Consider the following 18,151-nt stretch of genomic DNA (forward strand, 5'->3'; position numbering starts at 1 on the left):
GCAAGCGGGACTGGCCTAGGGGATTTTATAGGGGTTTTAATTACTTTTAAATTTGACATTCTCAAATATTTCATTTTAATCAAATTTTAACTAGGTGTAATATGTTAGCTTTTTATCATTTGTCAGCCGCCCTGAGTCCGAAAGGAGAAGGGCGGGATATAAATACAATTAATAAATAAATAAATAAATAAAATAAATAGAAACCAGATAGGGACACAATTTTTCTCTCTATGCTTAGAAAAAGAAAGTGATTTTTTTGTGTGTAGTTCTCTATGTCTAATTTGTTTCAATAGAAAATCTGAGAAACATGGTTACAAACATGGACAGAGCCTTTGCTTTACTGTCCACAAATTGGAAAATTAGAATTTACAGGCAAAGCTTACACCAAAGAAATTTCATTCTTGATTTAAAATTTTCAGCTCCTGTATAACTTCTATTCTGAACAATAAATTCATTGGCAATTGAAAAATAAAACATTGACAATGCTACTTAGTTTAGAGACATCTGTTTTAAAAGCAATGAAATGCATAATATGTTATGCATATTATGATCTAATTTAGTATTTAATGTAACAATCTTGCACCAATCCCCCCCAGTGATGATCAATATAACATACAAGAATGCATAATTCTTGATTACATAGCTACAAACCTGAGGCTATATAATACTGTGCCATCTGGATGCAGGCGAATCATTCGATTCTTAACAGTAACACCATGCACAAACGATTTCTTGTCATTGAGAAAGTAAGTATCAGGCACCCACAGTTGATCTGCTACTCTGTTATCAAGCGTAAGGTTGAGAGGAATCCCAGCATAGGCTAGTCTTTTATCTCGCCAGTATTGTTGAAAATACATTGTTAATGTGTAATCCTGGTGGAGAGAAGAAGAAAAACTGAAGATAAGTCTTGGTTATGAATTGAACTTCCAGAATCAACTTTCTAATAATCTTAGATTTAGTTAGGTTGTTCCAAATAAAAAGATAATATTTATTTCAAAATGCATACCATTTTTCTTCCTAAAGGTCTCTTCACCTAATATTGTATAAGCTTCAACGGAACATCTCTGGATTGAAATAACACACTAGCAAGAGCTCTACTAATGTTACTGCAGCGTTTTTGTTTTTAAATTTTTCATAACCAAAAGAAGAAACGACTTCACGATAATATCTCCAATGCTTTAGAAGAAAAGCTATCTTTCACGGGAAGTAAATGCCATTACCATTCAGAGCTACAGCAGTTATATTTTACTTTCAGTGCTCATGAACAATTTCTATTAGGTGCATCATCAAAAGGACAATATGCCCCCTGGTGTTTTCTGCAATTTTCTGATGTGGAAGTTAGGAATAAATGCATTCTTTACTAGTGATGTCTTAATTAAAGCTTGATTTTAGTAGTAATAAAACTGGAAAGTATTTTTATTGACTTGTAATAAATGACTTAAAAAAACTAAATTACTAAAACCCACATGTATACATGTATAATACCAAATAAGAAATTATAGTACAATATCAGTAATTTGGTTAAACCAAAAGCTGTTGTTGTTATAAAAGAAAATATATATTTAGAGAGGCACATTCTAGCTATCTTGCACTCTCCTTGAGTTGTATCATATTTCCCCTTTAGAGAAGTCTGATCCAGAAGTAAAAAAGTTACTTCCCACTCAGCAACTGAAAACAGAGCTCTAATGCTATACTATAGAGCAGCACATGACATTCTATAAACCAAATGGGAAAATAAAGAATACACACACTCTCATCGATATAAGCTCTGCCTTATTGTAACCTTCATAAATTCTGCACCTACAATTATTGACTTGGTGTACAGTATTTGCATCAGAATGCATGCTTGGCTAGGAAAGCTAGCTCTGAGAATATGGCAGGAAACAGATAATTAAAAGAGTAAAACTTTCCCTCTCCTCTCTGACAGTTCAGGTCACATTGTCCAATTAATTTTTGGCAATTGTTATGAGAAGAAACTTTGGTTTGCCAAAACATCTTTTTAGCGGCTTTGGTTCTCACACTGATAGGGAGTACCTGTGGTCCCAAATGCTCCCCTCCGCGCGCCCCCATATCTATAGACAAGCTAGAAGCACTATGGTACTTCTAAAGACAGTACCTTTCGAAGCTTGAGAGGTATGTGACAATGTTGCCCCTATAGGACAATATTATTCATGTCTATTCATTAGTAAAGGAATGTGTAGTTATTAGTAAAGCAGGGTGGTGATTTTGAATGCCTTTGGCAGAGAAACACAATACAAATTCATTAAATAAGTTACAATATATCAATTATTTGTAACATGAGGATTTGTCACACACAAGTTTTAAATTGATATTTAACAACTGAGAACAGAACACCCATTATTTCTTGAAACTTACATACCAACTACAGAAGTAAGCCACAGTTTATGGTCTGGATTCCCATTTTAATCTAGTAAATTTCTTATAAAATAGGCTAGTCTAATTTATTCAGGCTCATCTAGTGAACCTCTCGGTTGGCTTGAAGGTTTGAACTCCCCCTAATTCCAGAAATAATCCAATATCTTTGAACTCAGGAAGTAAACCACACTGAGTTGAATTATATATTTTCCCAATAGAGGATAGTATGAGACTAGGCTGAAGTTGCTATACCTACAGATGAAGCAGGCATGTAAGCAAGAATTGTGTCTACAAGACCCCTTCAGGAAGGTAGTTAAGAAGAAGCCAAGTCCTTAAGGAAACAATGGAAAGAATGTTACCTGAACCAGACAAAAGAAATTGGGCCTGAGCGCATGGAACCTCCCCTCCCCTATAAATCCCAGCAAAAGTCTGACTTGAAAATCAACAAGACAAGTTTAGTGCCAGCCTTGTGAATTGACAAAACAAGCATAAAAGAGATCCTAAAGCTTGGCCACTTTTTGAGTTGTTTTGGATTCAGATTTGGCATCTTCTATCCCTGTAGCTAATGCCTGGCAGCCTAATTAACAATGAAGTTGGTAAGTGTTGATGAGTGTATATTTGCATGTGGGAAAGAGTAGGTGTAGATTGTAATCAGTAAAGTTTTGCTGTTACTTTAAATTCACGGGTCTCCATATATTGCAAAGAACCTATTATGTTTCAATGTTTGATTGAAAATGAATTGAGTGTGTCCCTAATTACTTCTCAGCTATTGACCAGGACTGTGAGTGTGTGTGAGAGAGTCGATCTGTAAGGATAGCTGATCCAGCACTATATAAAAATGGAGCATAATGATGGACACATTTTTTATGAATAAGTGATTAAGAATTACATTAATTCCTAAGTATATTTATTCAAAAGGAAGGCAGTACCTAGATTAAATAAGTATAGAATTGTAATTTCAATTGGTTTGGTCATGTTAATCTGGTTAATCATTGTTAATTTTCCCTATTAATGCTGGCATTCAAATATTTCCAGATGTTAATTAATCACTCAGGAGCAGGCCATTCTTAAACTCTCTTATGTATCATGCATTGCCTAATTAACCCCTTTTTATTTAATTCCATACTGAATGACACCCTGTTGATAATGTTGAGCAGAGAGCTCTTACTATCAGTTAAATTCACAGGGACTACTGCTTTGTTATGGTTGGATCTTTTTACCATTATCAGTGCTTTTTTTGTAAAAAAAAAAAAAAAAAAAAAAAAAAAGGTGCCGGAACTCACACACTTCATACAGCTTGCCTTGTCTACCCTACAAGGTTCCATCCAAAAAAGGTGCTGAAACTCCATTCTGGGCGTTCTATGAGAAAAAAAGCCCTGACCATTATGGTCCATTAACTGGGAAGAAATCTTGAGGATATTGGACTATTTTTTTTCATCTACTTAATAGAAACTAGTATGCTAAGCTGCAATCACAAGAAAATGAATGTATGCTTATCCTGCAGTAATTTTTATTTCCAGATAAATATATTGTAGACTTCTAGTCCTGTTCAGTTGACATGCTAACCAGAGGAGACTGTTCGCTGCTTTAAATATGGACAGGAAAAAAAGGGAATCTGGTGTTTGTCCATTCTCATGTTATGAACGGTAACATTTTCCCCACACTACCACTTGGTATGAAGACCTTGAAAAAGATATGCAAATGCTGTGATGTCTGTATATCTAGAAATATCAGAATGATGCAAGCCACAGTATTCCCTGTGACACTCTATGGAAGCAAAATTTGGATTCTGGAGGGAAGAGGAATTATGCTTTTGAACACTGGTGTTGAAGAAGACTTCTGAGAATACCATGGACAGCCAAGAAAACTAACAAATGGATTATTGAATAAATCAACTCAGCATTCTCACTGAAAGCACAAATAAGTGGGCTCAAACCATAATTATTAGAAAATCTAGCCCTCTGGAAAAGGATTTAATGCTGGTAAAGGTGGAAGGAAAGATAAGAACAACTAGCAACAAAGTGGATGTCTCAGCTACAGCAGCAATGAGTACACAAGATCAGGTTAGGGATAAATACAATGTTTCCCCAAAAGTAAGACCCCGGTCTTATATTATTTTTGCCTCCAAAAGAGGCATTAGGTCTTATTTTCGGGCAGTGTCTTATATTTTTCGTGACATCTGCCTCACGTCGTGGCAGTTGCACCAACAGCCCATCCAGCAGGAGCACGCATGGCTGTTGGCCCACTTCTGCTGCAGCTGCTCGTGGCAGGAGGCTGTGTGGCACATTGCACCACTGCCGCCACAATGATGCAAGGCAGGTGGGGAAGAGGGTGGAGCTATCCCACGCACCTCGCACCTGCTTCCTTCAGGTCCCCCGAGCCAGGCCATTCCTTGCTCCCTTTCACTCCCCTCCCGAGCCAGACTGCCATGCTACCCTACGGAGGATGAGTGGGGTAGGCCTGGTCCCCCTCCTGCTGAAATGAAGTTCGTGGGACTAAAAAAAGTTCACTCAAACCTTTCAACTTCTTGTGAGATCTTTTTTTTTTGTGAGAAGTTGGAAGGTCTGACTGAACTTTTTTTAGTCCTACAAACTCTGTTTCCCTGCAGCAGGAGAGAAACGCACCAGAGCTGAAAGCAGTTTAGTGAAGAATTTTTTTGCTTTTGGGAGGAGAAGCGGCAGGAAATGGGTCTGCCATTTTGAGAACAGAGAAGGGAGATGCGTGACGATGCAGGGCAGCAAGCAAGTGCTCTTCTCTGCTCTGCATCACTGCGCAGAGCTGCTCTGCTTTCCATTCTATTCTCTCAAGTGGCGGTGATGGAGGGCTGGCAGAGGGAGGTGGTGGGGGAGGCTTGTGCAAGTTATGGGAGAATTGGCGGAGGAGAAGGAGGTGACTGCTGCCGCTGGACAGGTGATTTGTGGGGCAGAGCGTGAAGAAAGCCCCTCCAGCAGTGCACAGTGGCAGCAGAGCCTTTCGCTGTCACTCCCCCTAGCTCCGAAATGGTGGAGGAGGACCAGGCCTACCCTGCCCATCCTCTATAGGGTAGCATGGCAGTGCAGCTCAGGAGGGGAGTGAAAGAGACTAAGGAATGGCCTGGCTGGTGGGGGGACCTGAAAGAAGCAGGTGCGGGGTGCATGGGGCAGCTCCACCCCTCCCCCACCTGCCTCACATCATTGTGGCAGTAGCGGTGCAATGTGCCGTGCAGCCTCCTGCTCCATTGCGGTAGCCAGGTGGGACAGCGTGAGCGGGGTCCTAATTAGGGCTTATTTTTGGAATAGGGCTTATATTAGGCTCACTCCAAAAAATCAGGATAGGTCTTTTTTGGGGGGTGGGGTTTATTTTCAGGGAAACACAGTAGTCATGGAGAAAATCTTTCTATGTGATCATTAGGAGGCGAAGCTGACAGCACATAATCAATATAATCATTCCATTTATTATTTGCTCTTTTTTATTAATATTCTTGGATGTAAAAAATCACAAGTATTATTTAGAAAAAGAACCATTTTCCTTATTTATGTTTTATGTGTTTGCTAAAGGAAACAATAGCACAAAAGATATTCCCATATTCAGTATGCATGTAGAATCTCTCAAGCAGTATAAAGATGATATTTTAGAACTCTTTTGTATTAAAACACAACTAAAAGGGTTTAGGTTGTGCAGCATTCTACAGGATTCAGATATGTCAGCTGGTTACAACTTGATAGGAAGAAGAAAGTTATAAGTCCAGCCGCCCTGAGTCCCGTTGGGAGAAGGGCGGGATATAAATCAAAATAAATAAATAAATAAATAAATAAAATTCTGGAGCCTAAAGAAAAAAGATTCTGGATTGAGAATCACATTAGAGAAAAATTGCTTTAATTACTTGATTCTTGTTTAGAGCACTTCTAAATCCTTTTCCAAGTATGCACAACTTTATAGCCCTAAATAAAAAGTCTTCATACATGAAGTATAGCTGTCTCATGGTTAAAGGGCAAAACTATTCAAGACAGCTAAATTTCACGTTGCCCACTGCTTAGAGACCGAGTGCCCCAAAACTGGCCCTGCCCCCACCCTACCCACCCCCACTCTGCCCCCGCTCCCGCCCCCGCCCCCCACCCCACCTGCCCAGCCACCCACCGCCTCCATGGCTCACCGCAGATCACCCAGGCATCCTAGAAGCACCATGGCAGCCATGCCTTCCATCCACACCCCACAGCATCATCTGCGTGTGATGGGGCACGAGAATGGAGTCTTGTCCCCGCTGCCCAACTGCTATGTCCTTGGCTGCACTGCTCTGTGTGGGCCATGCTTGGGGGCGAATCTCCTCCAGGGGGGCTGCTGGTAAGGAGGGGGCCGCAAGGGGAGGCGGAGGTGGGGCTCTGAGTGCCACCTCTGGCACGCATGCCATAGGTTCACCACCACTGGCCTAGAGGCTACTATATGAGGACAAATTATGCATGGTAAAGATCACATGGAGGCGAGAGATACTTCCAATGTAATCTACCAGATTCCCTGCATGGATTGACCTGTGACTATGTAGGACAGATGGGGAGGAAGCTAACCACCGGATTGCAAGAACACAACTAAGTGGTCAGATGAGGAGACCTGAACTCATTGATAGCCTCATATTGAAATGAACAAGGACATACATTCAATTTTGCAGCTACTAAGATTTTTGGTTAAGCAGGCACAAAAATAGCCAGGGAAGTGATTGAAGCCTCGAAAATGGGCCCCTCATCATTCAACAAGAGTGCTGATTTATCACCAGCTTATCAAGTACTTAGGAGGTGAGGACTTGGCAGCACAAGGAAACAACTGCCAACAACTTAATATCCAGCCATCAACACCCCAATCAGCAACTAAAAAGTCACAAACAACAGGCACTATATAAATACCACGCACAGAATAGCCCAAAACACACATTCTGCTACAGAGAAGTTCCCTGAGGATGGGCTCTAGCATGAGTCTAGGAGCTCAGAAAACTAAATTTCTGGTCCTGGTGACTGAACCAGAATGAATCCTGCAGCTAAATTCCACCTAGCATCTAGACAAAGTGGGAGCTGATAATAACTTATCTGGATAAAATTCCATTGGATGCCAATAGAATAGAGTAGAGTAGAGTACAGTAGAGTAGAGTAGAGTAGAGTAGAGTAGAGTAGAGTAGAGTAGAGTAGAGTAGAGTAGAGTAGAATAACTTTATTGTCACTTTAAATGTACATTAATTGGCATACATTAAAATGAAATTTCATTGCATATAGCTCTCAAAGGGTCACCACCTCCAATATACACTACATAAATATGACAAAAAAATTGCATATACTCACATATATTCTATGACACAGAGAAACAACACAGTCTAGTTCAAATGTATATATGTACATGGCAAGAAAAACAAATCTTGTGAGTTTACCAGAGGGATGCATAGGGAACAAAGCAGTTACAGAATCTGGTAGTCCTGCTGGAAATACTTTGAAACCTCCGTCCTGAGGGGAGCAACAGAAACAGACCATGAAGTGGGTGTATGGGGTTGTTCTGTCCCCTGTCCGACCCACACCCCCCAACCAGTCAGCCGAGGCCTGAAAAACTACTCGGCACAGACAAAGACAAATGAATTTCTTGGCAGCAACTGCGTAGCTGCCTGCCAAGCCTTTACTGATAAGACACAGCAAACAGAGATAACTTGCCAGAGTGCTTGCAACAGAATATCCAGCAAAAATTGTCCGTCACNGGGGTGTGGCCCAGTGACTCAGCTGAACTATCTGGCACGACGTGTCCGCTGCTGCGCACGCTTGTCCTTCCGACGCTGGCGTGGATCCAGCCAAGACGTATCCTCGTCGGAGTCCGATACACCTGGCTCCTGGCTGATCCCAGAAGCACCGGGCTCCTGGCCAATCCCAGAAGCACCGGGCTCCTGGCCAATCCCAGAAGCACCAGGCTCCTGGCCAATCCCAGAAACACCGGGCTCCTGGCCAAACTCCTCGCTGTTGGAAGGCACCGAAGGCTGCACCAGAGGGGAAGGGCCTGGAGAGGGAGGCCTAGCCATCTCCTCTCCTTCATGTTCAGAGCCTTCCTCCTCTGATGAGAGGGACCCACTGGACGGAGCCACAACAGGGGTCTCTAACAATGCTTTGAGCTCTAAGCACATAGGACTTAAAAGGAGAGTCCTGAATAATGGGAAGTGAGCTTCCTATAATCTTCTCAGCTGTCCTTACCATTCTCTGTATGGACCTTCTATCTGAGGCACTGCTACCACCAAACCAAACAGTGATGCAGTTTGTTAAAATGCTCTCAATCATGCTTCTGTAAAAAGTGGCCAGGACAGAAGGAGAAAGGTGTGTGCATATGTATGTGTAAGTGATGAATGATGAACTCCAACAATTGTATTTTAACTGCATTTAAAAGAAAAAGTTCATTTTATTTAAATTCTTATCTGAAGTTTTTGAGTCTGCAATGGGCAGCTTCAGCCTTGGCATTTGCATAAGGTTGAAACTGTGAAAAAAGTATTATCTCATTCCACATTTGAATCCCTCTATTCCCAGATTAACATCTGAAGACGTAACATTCAGAGGTGAAGCAGATGAGTATGAATTAGGCTTTAAAAAAAAATCAGGGCACTGCAATGCTAGCATGCACATTCTGTCTGTCCATCTTTTCATAAATGGTAACTATTGTCTTTGATTTTCAAATGGTCCTTTGAAATCTCTACTAATTTTTCTATCTACAGAAGGAGCTTGTGTTTGATATTATATAGTGAACACTGTAGTCAAATGAGGATTTGATTCTCAGCTCTTGTCCAACATATCATCTACTATGTTACTGGATTTTTGTCATAATGTGCCAAGAACTATATCCTACAACAACTTTACTCAACTTAAAATATTTTTGGTCTACAACTTCTTAAATTCTCAGGTAATTATATTCAAATATGATAAAAATTATATCAATTTTTGATACATATATATCAAATACAATATACACATATGATCAATATATCAAAATTGTCATTTTTATCATTTATCATTTTTGTCATGATCACGTGCAATGGTTTATCTCATCTCATTATGAGCATGCTGGGAGACATATATTGACTTCATAACCAGTTCAGATTACAAAACGATTTGTCACAAAAACCAAGCAGAATTCTGTCCTCCCAATTTATATTACTAGTACATTCTCTAATGTGCAGAGTATTTAGGAAAAAGGTATAATTGTTCCACAAGAAATAGTAGTCTACTGAGTATCTCTGATATATGTATGCAGTGCTATGATTGCTGGTTTATATGGTATTCCAAGTCTGTATCTAATTCATAATTGTAAATGGGTTAATAATGTAACAATTTTGTGCAAAAAGTCATAATATATATACACACATACGGACACACATATATATGCATATAACAAATGTACCAGAAATAACATTTAATTCTTTGAGCATTTTGAATTTACGTGGGAGACCGTATATAAACCATATAATATGGAAAATGTTAAGAGATGTTTCTAATTATTATCTTTCAAAGCCAGTGTTTCGATAATATGACCATATACATAATAAATTACATTTGCATGAAATGAAGGTAAAATAGGCAATACAAAAACAAACAGTATGTGGCTGATTAAAATAGTATGCTTTCATGTAGAAGCTAGAAAATCAGTCACAACAATGCTACTACTTTAAATGCCAAACAAGATGTATGTTTTCATATTCTACAGAATTTATAGAAACTATCCCCAGTATAATTTTTGATAGCTATAATGTTTAGAAAACGTTTCCATTCAACCCTTTATCACAAAATATTGTTGCACTATTCTTAACTAACTACAGTATTGATATGACATCACATTTTTTAAATCAGGCAACAAATGAAAGTTAGTTATGATAGATGTAAATATAGTTGGTATAAATACCCTTGTACAGAAGTTTATTATATAATGCACAATGGACATATTTCTCATTTCCATCTTTGGATATGCATAAATTAATATAGAAATTATGTCTTATTTACCCTTGTTGTTAGTGAAAAGGCCAAGAAGTGATAACAAAAATAACATCTAACAAGGAGCAATCAAATATCCACCAAATTTACACTAACATTTACACATTCCTATCTCTCCATTTAGGCAACCTTTTCCTAACTGTAATTCAATTTCAACAACAGTAGCCAAAAACATACTGAAACATATACCCTTGCCATTTCATTTCCAAATTTAAATTATAATTATTGAGTAGTATATTAAGCTTTAATTACAATGTACTATATATATTTTGATTTTTAGCTGGAGCTTTAGGATTCAAAACAGATTACACTGATAAAATACAACAGTATAATGGACAAACTGAAATTATATGACTAACAAGCAATGGGATGATTTTAACCATCCTAGGAAGCAGCAAATCAAAGTTCAATTTATGAAAAAAAATCTAATTAAAATTGAATAAAATATTAAAAGAATTTTAGCTAGAAGAAATTAATCAGAAGTACAGAATTTTTAGGCTTGTGCTTCATAATTAAAAGTGATATAATTAATTGGATACTTTTTTAAGGCTAAGAAGTCTGATTCTTCAAGGTCATTAAAGTTATTCACTACAGTATATTCCAAAATGAAATATGTTGATTATATAATGAGGGTTAAATACCAGCATTACTGAATTTAATGTGATTTCTAGTTTATACATAGAATTAGGAAATACTTTCAATTCAGAAAGAGGGCCTGAGAATCATTCCAGATAGAAGCATGTAAATTCTGAAATTCTGAGGACTAAGAAGAATCATATCATTATAAGAATCATAAAGCTTTCTACTGATTATTTCTTTGAAGAATCATGTTATATCATTATAAGAGAACAAGACAAATTTATTAATCCTTGGATGCTGTTTTAAAAACTACACAAACAGTGTCATTAACACCAGGATGATGATCATATGATGATCATATCATTATAAGAATCATAAAGCTTTCTACTGATTATTTCTATGAAGAATCATGAAGAACAAGACAAATTTATTAATCCTTGGATGCTGTTTTAAAACTACACAAACAGTGTCATTAACACCAGGATGCCCCAGAGCTAGATTGGAACTGTAATATATAATAACACCGCATTAATATCAAGAGATCAATGGACTCAGAATCAATCCAGCTTGCTACTTTTCTTTAGCTCTATTCAATCAATCAGAATAGAGCTTGAGGGGACCTTGGAGGTCTTCTAGTCCAGCCCCCTTCTCAAGGAAGAGAACCTATACCATTTCAGACAAGTGACTGTCCAGTCTCTTCTTAAACATTTCCAGTGATGAAGCATCTACAACTTCTGAGAGCAAGCTGTTCCACTTGTTAATTGTACTCACTGTTAGGAAGTTTCTGTTTAATTCCAGGTTGCTTTTCTCTTTGGAAACTCTTCTCAGTTTCCAACTATTGTTTCTTGTGCTTTGGTAAATAAGTTGTCACCCTCCTCTTTGTGGCAACCTCTCAAATACTGGAATACTGCTATCATGTCACCCCCAATCCTTCTTTTCTCTAGACTAGCCAGACCCAAATCCTGCAACCATTCTTCATATGTTTTAGTCTCCAGACCTTTAATCATCTTAGTTGCACTTTTTTGCACTTTTTCCAAAGTCTCAACGTGTTTTTTGTAATGTGGTGACCAAAACTGGCTTCAGTATTCCAGGTATGGCCTTACTAAGGCTTTATAAAGCAGTACTAATACTTCACATGATCTTGATTCTAAGCCTCTGTTTATACAACCAATGATTCCCCCTCCCAAATTATGTATATCCCATCTTTATTATTTTTACAAATAACTCAAGGCAATACTGTAAACATACCTAAAACTCCTTCCTACTCCTATTACCTCCATAATAACAATCCTGTGAGGTGGTTGGACTGAGAGAGATGATTGACCCAAAGTCACCCAGCTGGCATTCACACTTAGGGTAGAAGTAGAACTCATAGTCTCTTGCTTTCTAGCCTGATGCTAGACCAAACTGGCTCTCCTTATTGTGTATGCCTAAACATATGAATTTTGCTATAGCTAATTACATTATAAACCCAATTAAATGAGAAATTGTATTCAGATAATTGAGTCATAATATTAATATACTTCTACGGCAGAGAGTAAAACACAGGAAAGTGAAACTACATACTTAATCCAAGTTGAGAATTCAGTTTCTTTTTTTTTTAAGTATTTTTATTACCATTTTCCTTTATACAACTCTAATACATATTCAGCAGACTGTGTCATTTTTATATACTTAGGATCAACATTCTATACAATGTATACACTATATATATTCAATATCTAACTCACAGTAACCTTATGTATGTTTCCAATTTTTGTTTCTATTATCTATCTATATATACCATTTTTCCCAAACCGCGTAAAATTCCGAATCGTCTTTTTCTTTTAGTTCTAAAGTGAGTTTATCCATTTTGGCACATTCATATATCTTCTGAATGATCAATCCCTCTGGTGGTATATTGCGTTCCTTCCAGTATTGCGCGAATGCAATTCTTGCCGCAGTTAATATGTGTAGAATCAAATATCTTATTTTCCTGTCAAATTTCTTTTTAAGTATTCCCAGGAGAAATGTTTCCGGGTTTAGTTCTATTTGGCATTTTGTTAAGTCTTGTAGCCACCCTTGTATCTTGGTCCAATATTTTTTCGCTTCAGGGCACAACCACCAAGCATGAAAGAAGGTACCTTGACGATGGTTACATTTCCAGAATTTTGGGTTTTGATTCGGGTACATTTTCGCCAGACTTGCTGGGGCTAAGTGCCAGCGGTATAGCATTTTATACTGATTTTCCTTATATGCAGCAGATTTGGTTATGGTGTAATTTTTATTCCAAATTCTTTCCCAATCTTCTAATTCTATATTGTGCCCTATGTTTTTTGCCCATGCAATCATCGGTTCTTTCACCATCTCCTCTACTCTGTCAAATTCTAATAAATAATTGTATATTTTAGATATTAATTTTCCTTCGGGGCCTATCAATAGTTTGTCTAGTTGTTTTGGTTCCGTGTCAATTCCATACTCTTCCACATCTTTCTTGTATCTAGATTGCAGTTGTAAATATGGCCACCAATCAATGGATATTCCTTGTTCTTTTAATAACTGATTATTTTTGAGCTTTCCCTATTTGTCTAGAATTTCAGAGTATCTGGGCATTTTGCTTATACCTAACATATTGGGGTCGATCATTGCTTCCATGGTGGATAACCAACCAGGAATTTTCCTATAATGTTTTTTCCTTATATCCTCCCAGGTTCGTAACAGTGCATCTCTTATTTTATGTCTATAGAAATATGACTGTGTCCTGTTTCCTTTGTCCCACATGAAGGCATGCCACCCCTTCTGTAAATCGTGCCCTTCCAGAGTTAAGATTCTCCTGTTATTTAAGTTAACCCAGTCTCTTATCCAGACCAGAGTTGCTGCCTTGTAGTAGAATTCCCACGCCGGGAGTCCAAAGCCGCCCCTACTTCTACTGTCTTGGAGAGAAAGTAATTTTATCCTCGCCTTCTTTCCTAGCCAAACAAATTTTGTAATAATTTTATTGAGTTCTCCAAAGAACTTCTTGTCTAATGTATGGGGATTGTCTGAAATAAGTATAATAATTTGGGTAGAATATTCATCTTAATAGTCGCAATCCTACCTAAAAGTGATAGTTGTAGCTTCCCCCATTTTTCCAAATCCTTATTTGTTGGACTAATAACATATAATTATCTTCCTTTAGGGACGAACATCTCGCAGTCAGCCATATCCCTAAATATTTAATTTTTTTAACTATTTGTAAATCCCTTTCCTTTTCTAATTCTTTTTTCTGATTTTTTGTTAATTTTTAACTATCATTTTGGTTTTCCTTTTGTTAATTTTAAGTCCAGATATTTCCCCATATTTTTCTATTTTCTCGTATTAGAATGGGGACAGATTCCAGAGGTTCTTCAATGATAAAGACCATATCGTCCACAAAAGCCTGTGTTTTGTACTCTTCTCTTTTAATTTTTGTTCCCTTTATTTCTCGGTTTGCTCTGATTCTATTTAATAGTATTTCTATTGTTAAGATAAAGAGAAGTGGCAACAATGGGCATCCCTAATGTACCTCCTTGGTTATTTGAAATGTATTGGTGGTGTCCCCATTTACTATTACCCTAGCCTTCTGTATGTTATATATTGCCGCTATCATATTTTCAAATTTACTTCCCAATTCCATATGTCTAATTTGTCTAATCATGAATTGCCAATTTAAATTGTCAAAAGCCTTCTGAGCATCCAGAAAAACAAGAGCACTTATTTCTCTGGCTTTATAGTATTCCAGTATGTCTACTATTATTCTTGTGTTATCACTTATTTGTCTATTTGGGAGGAAGCCATTTTGGTCCGCGTGTATTATCTCATTCAATACTCTTTTCAGCCTATCTGCTATTATATTTATAAATATTTTGTAATCTGCATTTAAAAGGGATATTGGTCTATAGTTACTGATTTGGTTTTTATCTGTACCTTCTTTCAAGATTAAGGTGATGTGTGCCTCCCTCCACGATTCCGGTATTTTCGTGTAGTGCTTCATTACATATTTCCAACAATATTGGTTCCATAATCTCACTCATTTTTTTGTAAATTTCCCCTGGAAGGCCATCCGGTCATAGTGTCTTATTATTTTTGAGTCTTGAAATTGCCCCTCTCAATTCTTCTGACATTATTTCTCTATTTAACATTGTTATTTTTCCCTCCTCTAGTGGTGTGATCCCTTCTTTCAACAAGTAATTATCAATTTTGTCCAATGCTATTTCTTTTTGTTTATAAAGGTTCACGTAATAATTTTGTACAATTTTCTTTTTCTCTTCTTCATTATTTTGTAGGGTCCCCATCTCATCATATAATTGTTGGATAATCCGTCCTTCTTTTTCCTTCTTCAGTTTGTAAGCCAGCCATCTTCCAGTCTTAATGGCATTTTCAAAAAAGAATTGTTTAGAAAATTTTAAATTTCTTGCAATCTCCGCTTGCTTTAATATGTTCAACTTATGTCTATCAAGCGTCAAAGTTTCTTTAACTAATTCATCTCCTGGTTTTGTTTGGAGTTGATTCTCCAATTTTCCAATTTCTTCCTTTAGAATATTATGCTGCTTCCATTTTCCCTTATTTTTCTTTGCCATATAGGCTATTGTTATCCCCCTTATATAAGCTTTCATAGTGTCCCATAAGTTTGTTAATGAAATATGTTGTTTTTTATTTTCTTTAAAGAATAATTTCAATTCCTTCATTATCCTTTCCATATATTCCTTTTCCTTTAAGATTTGGGAGTTTAGTGTTCATCTTTTGATTTTTTTTTTTCCTTTGGCCTTTCCATTTTATCTCAAGGGGATTATGATCTGCCCACGTATTTGGGGAGATCTCAATCTTTTCTATTTCTATAGCTAATTCCTTATTCATCCACAGCATATCAATTCTAGACCATGATGCATGGGGATTGGAGTAAAATGTATATTTATTTTCTTTTGGATGTAGGGTTCTCCACATATCTATCAAATTTAGTTCATGTATCATTCTTAAAAATGTTTTTGGTAATATATTTCTTCTACTCTTGTTAGTTTTATCGCTAACGTAATCTTTCTGGATATCAACTATCCCGTTATAGTCACCTACAATGCATATATTCATATGGCCTATTGCAATTATCTTTTCATGCAGTTTCTTATAGTACTCACCCTGGTTCTTATTAGGCACATAGATAACTACCAGCAAGAATTGAGTATGCCCTCATTTTATTTCCATCATTAGGGTTCTTCCTTTTGGGTCTGCATAAATTTGATTAGTCTTTATCCCTTCCTTAATGTATACCACCACCCCTTTCTTCTTCTTCTCTGCCAGTGCTATAACTTTTTGTACTCTAAATATTTTTCATCTTGTTTTCGGATGTGTACCTCCTGGAGGCATACTATGTCTGTCTTTTGTTTACTTAGCTTTGTTAGTATTTGTCTCCTTTTTGCCACTGCATTTAGTCCATTAACATTTATTGATATTAATTTCAAATTTTCCATTCCATTATCTATCTACCAGATATTAGTCTCTGTTTGCCCTTGTTTGGGATCTTGTTTTAATACCTCTTATTTCTTGGTTTTCTTTTTCTTCTTTGCTTCTCTCTTTCCGGACTCCTCCTTTAGCTTGGTCTTCTTCTTGAGTTAAAGTCTCCATCTCCTCCCTACTGCTCTGATCCTCTTCATTTCCCATCAGCTGGTCAAAGAAATCCTATGCCATCCCTAGGCTGTCGATTTTAACTTTCTTGCCTTGCCATGAAATAAGCATTCCCTCTGGAAGTATCCACCTAAACAGGATATTTTGTTTATTCAATTGTCAGAAGCGATAGTCCTTACGTTGTTCTCAAACCCTTCTAGGAATTTGCTTCAATGTAATGATTTCCTTCTCCTTATAAATCATTGGTTCTTCTCGGGTGATATTATACACTATGTCCCAGATTTTTTGGGGGGCAAATCTAACATGGACCTCCTTGGGCAGTTTGTGGCGTCTAGCATAATTTGTTTGGATTCGATAAACTTCATCCAATTCGTTCATAATTTCTTGTTTGTCTCTTTGTAGAGATTCTGCTATAATATCTGCCATTGTCTGTCCTAAATCTTCATCCTTTGCCTCTGTCACATTTTGGAATCTTAAATAAAATGATGCCCGGTCCATTTCTAATTGAATTATTGAATCTTCGAGGTCCTTGTTTATTGTCATCATTTTCTGATCCACCAGGTCTAATTTTTTCCCAGTTTGTTCTGTTTTATCTTCTATTATTTTTATTTTTTGTTCATTCTTTTGAATTGCTTCCTGGATTGAGTTCATTTTATTATCCAATTTCTGAATGTCAAATTTCATTTCTCTATGGTTGCTAAACATTGTTTCTTGCATTTTAACCATTGTTTCCTGGATCAATGTCAAAGTGGCTTGCATTGTTTGCATGTTTGGGGTCGTATTGGTTTTTTCCGTCTTTTGTGGCCCCTCTATTGACTGTTGGTTTGATGGGGAAGCCGTTGTTATCATTGGATTTGATGCAGTTTTTTTCCCTGCCTTTAAAGTCATTGTAGTAATACTGGTCATCTCTTTCAATATCCTACTTTGCTCTCTCAGTATTCTATAAATATTTTTCCACACTGTCATCAACCATTTACTATCTATCTTATGTTGTTGCTGTTATTGTTTTTGTTTTGTTTCCCCCCCTCTTTTTATCCTCCTTGTAGCATTAAGTATTAAATATTAATCAATTCCACTAATACTAGCTATCTCTATTTTTAGTCAACTTTAAACAATCTTAGCAGATTATTCAACTTAAATATCAATATCAATAGTCCATGTAAATTAATCAAGATATACCAACAAAAATTCAAAATTAAGTATCAATGTAAGTATAACTATAGATATTAATAATCAATTAATTGGTATATATCAAAATTTGATACTAATTATAATTATCAATTTGTACAAAAATATAGTTACAGCTATCAGTATATAAACAATTCAGAGTATCTATATAATTAATTTTAAGTGCTAAATTATAAACATGTAAATATATCCAAAGTTATAGGTGGCTAGATACAAATATAAATATATAAATACCTTAACTCTTTATAAAATGCTTATTTTGTAAAAGTTACTAATTCATAAATACTTACAATACCCCTAATAGTTATATCTAAAATATATAAGTATATTTAGTCCTTTGAATCTTCTTAGTTAATTTAGGATTAATCAATAAAGAATAACACGTATGCCTTGCATACAAAGTTCAGACATTTACTTCT

The 18,151-nt window shown here is 36.7% G+C and overlaps 1 protein-coding gene across 1 annotated transcript in view; it reads right to left on the reverse strand.

Annotated features, from left to right (window-relative positions):
* Window positions 1-18,151, reverse strand: part of GABRB3 (gamma-aminobutyric acid type A receptor beta3 subunit) — a 136,861-nt gene that overhangs the window by 29,266 nt on the left and 89,444 nt on the right. The window contains exon 4 of the mRNA XM_015811392.2: window positions 652-872. Coding sequence (XP_015666878.1) covers window positions 652-872 — 221 coding nt within the window. The remainder of the gene's footprint in view (window positions 1-651; window positions 873-18,151) is intronic.

The sequence above is a fragment of the Protobothrops mucrosquamatus genome, unplaced genomic scaffold (assembly GCF_001527695.2).
Source record: "Protobothrops mucrosquamatus isolate PMUCROS unplaced genomic scaffold, P.Mucros_1.0 scaffold40, whole genome shotgun sequence".
In the NCBI taxonomy this organism is placed as follows: Eukaryota; Metazoa; Chordata; class Lepidosauria; order Squamata; family Viperidae; genus Protobothrops; species Protobothrops mucrosquamatus.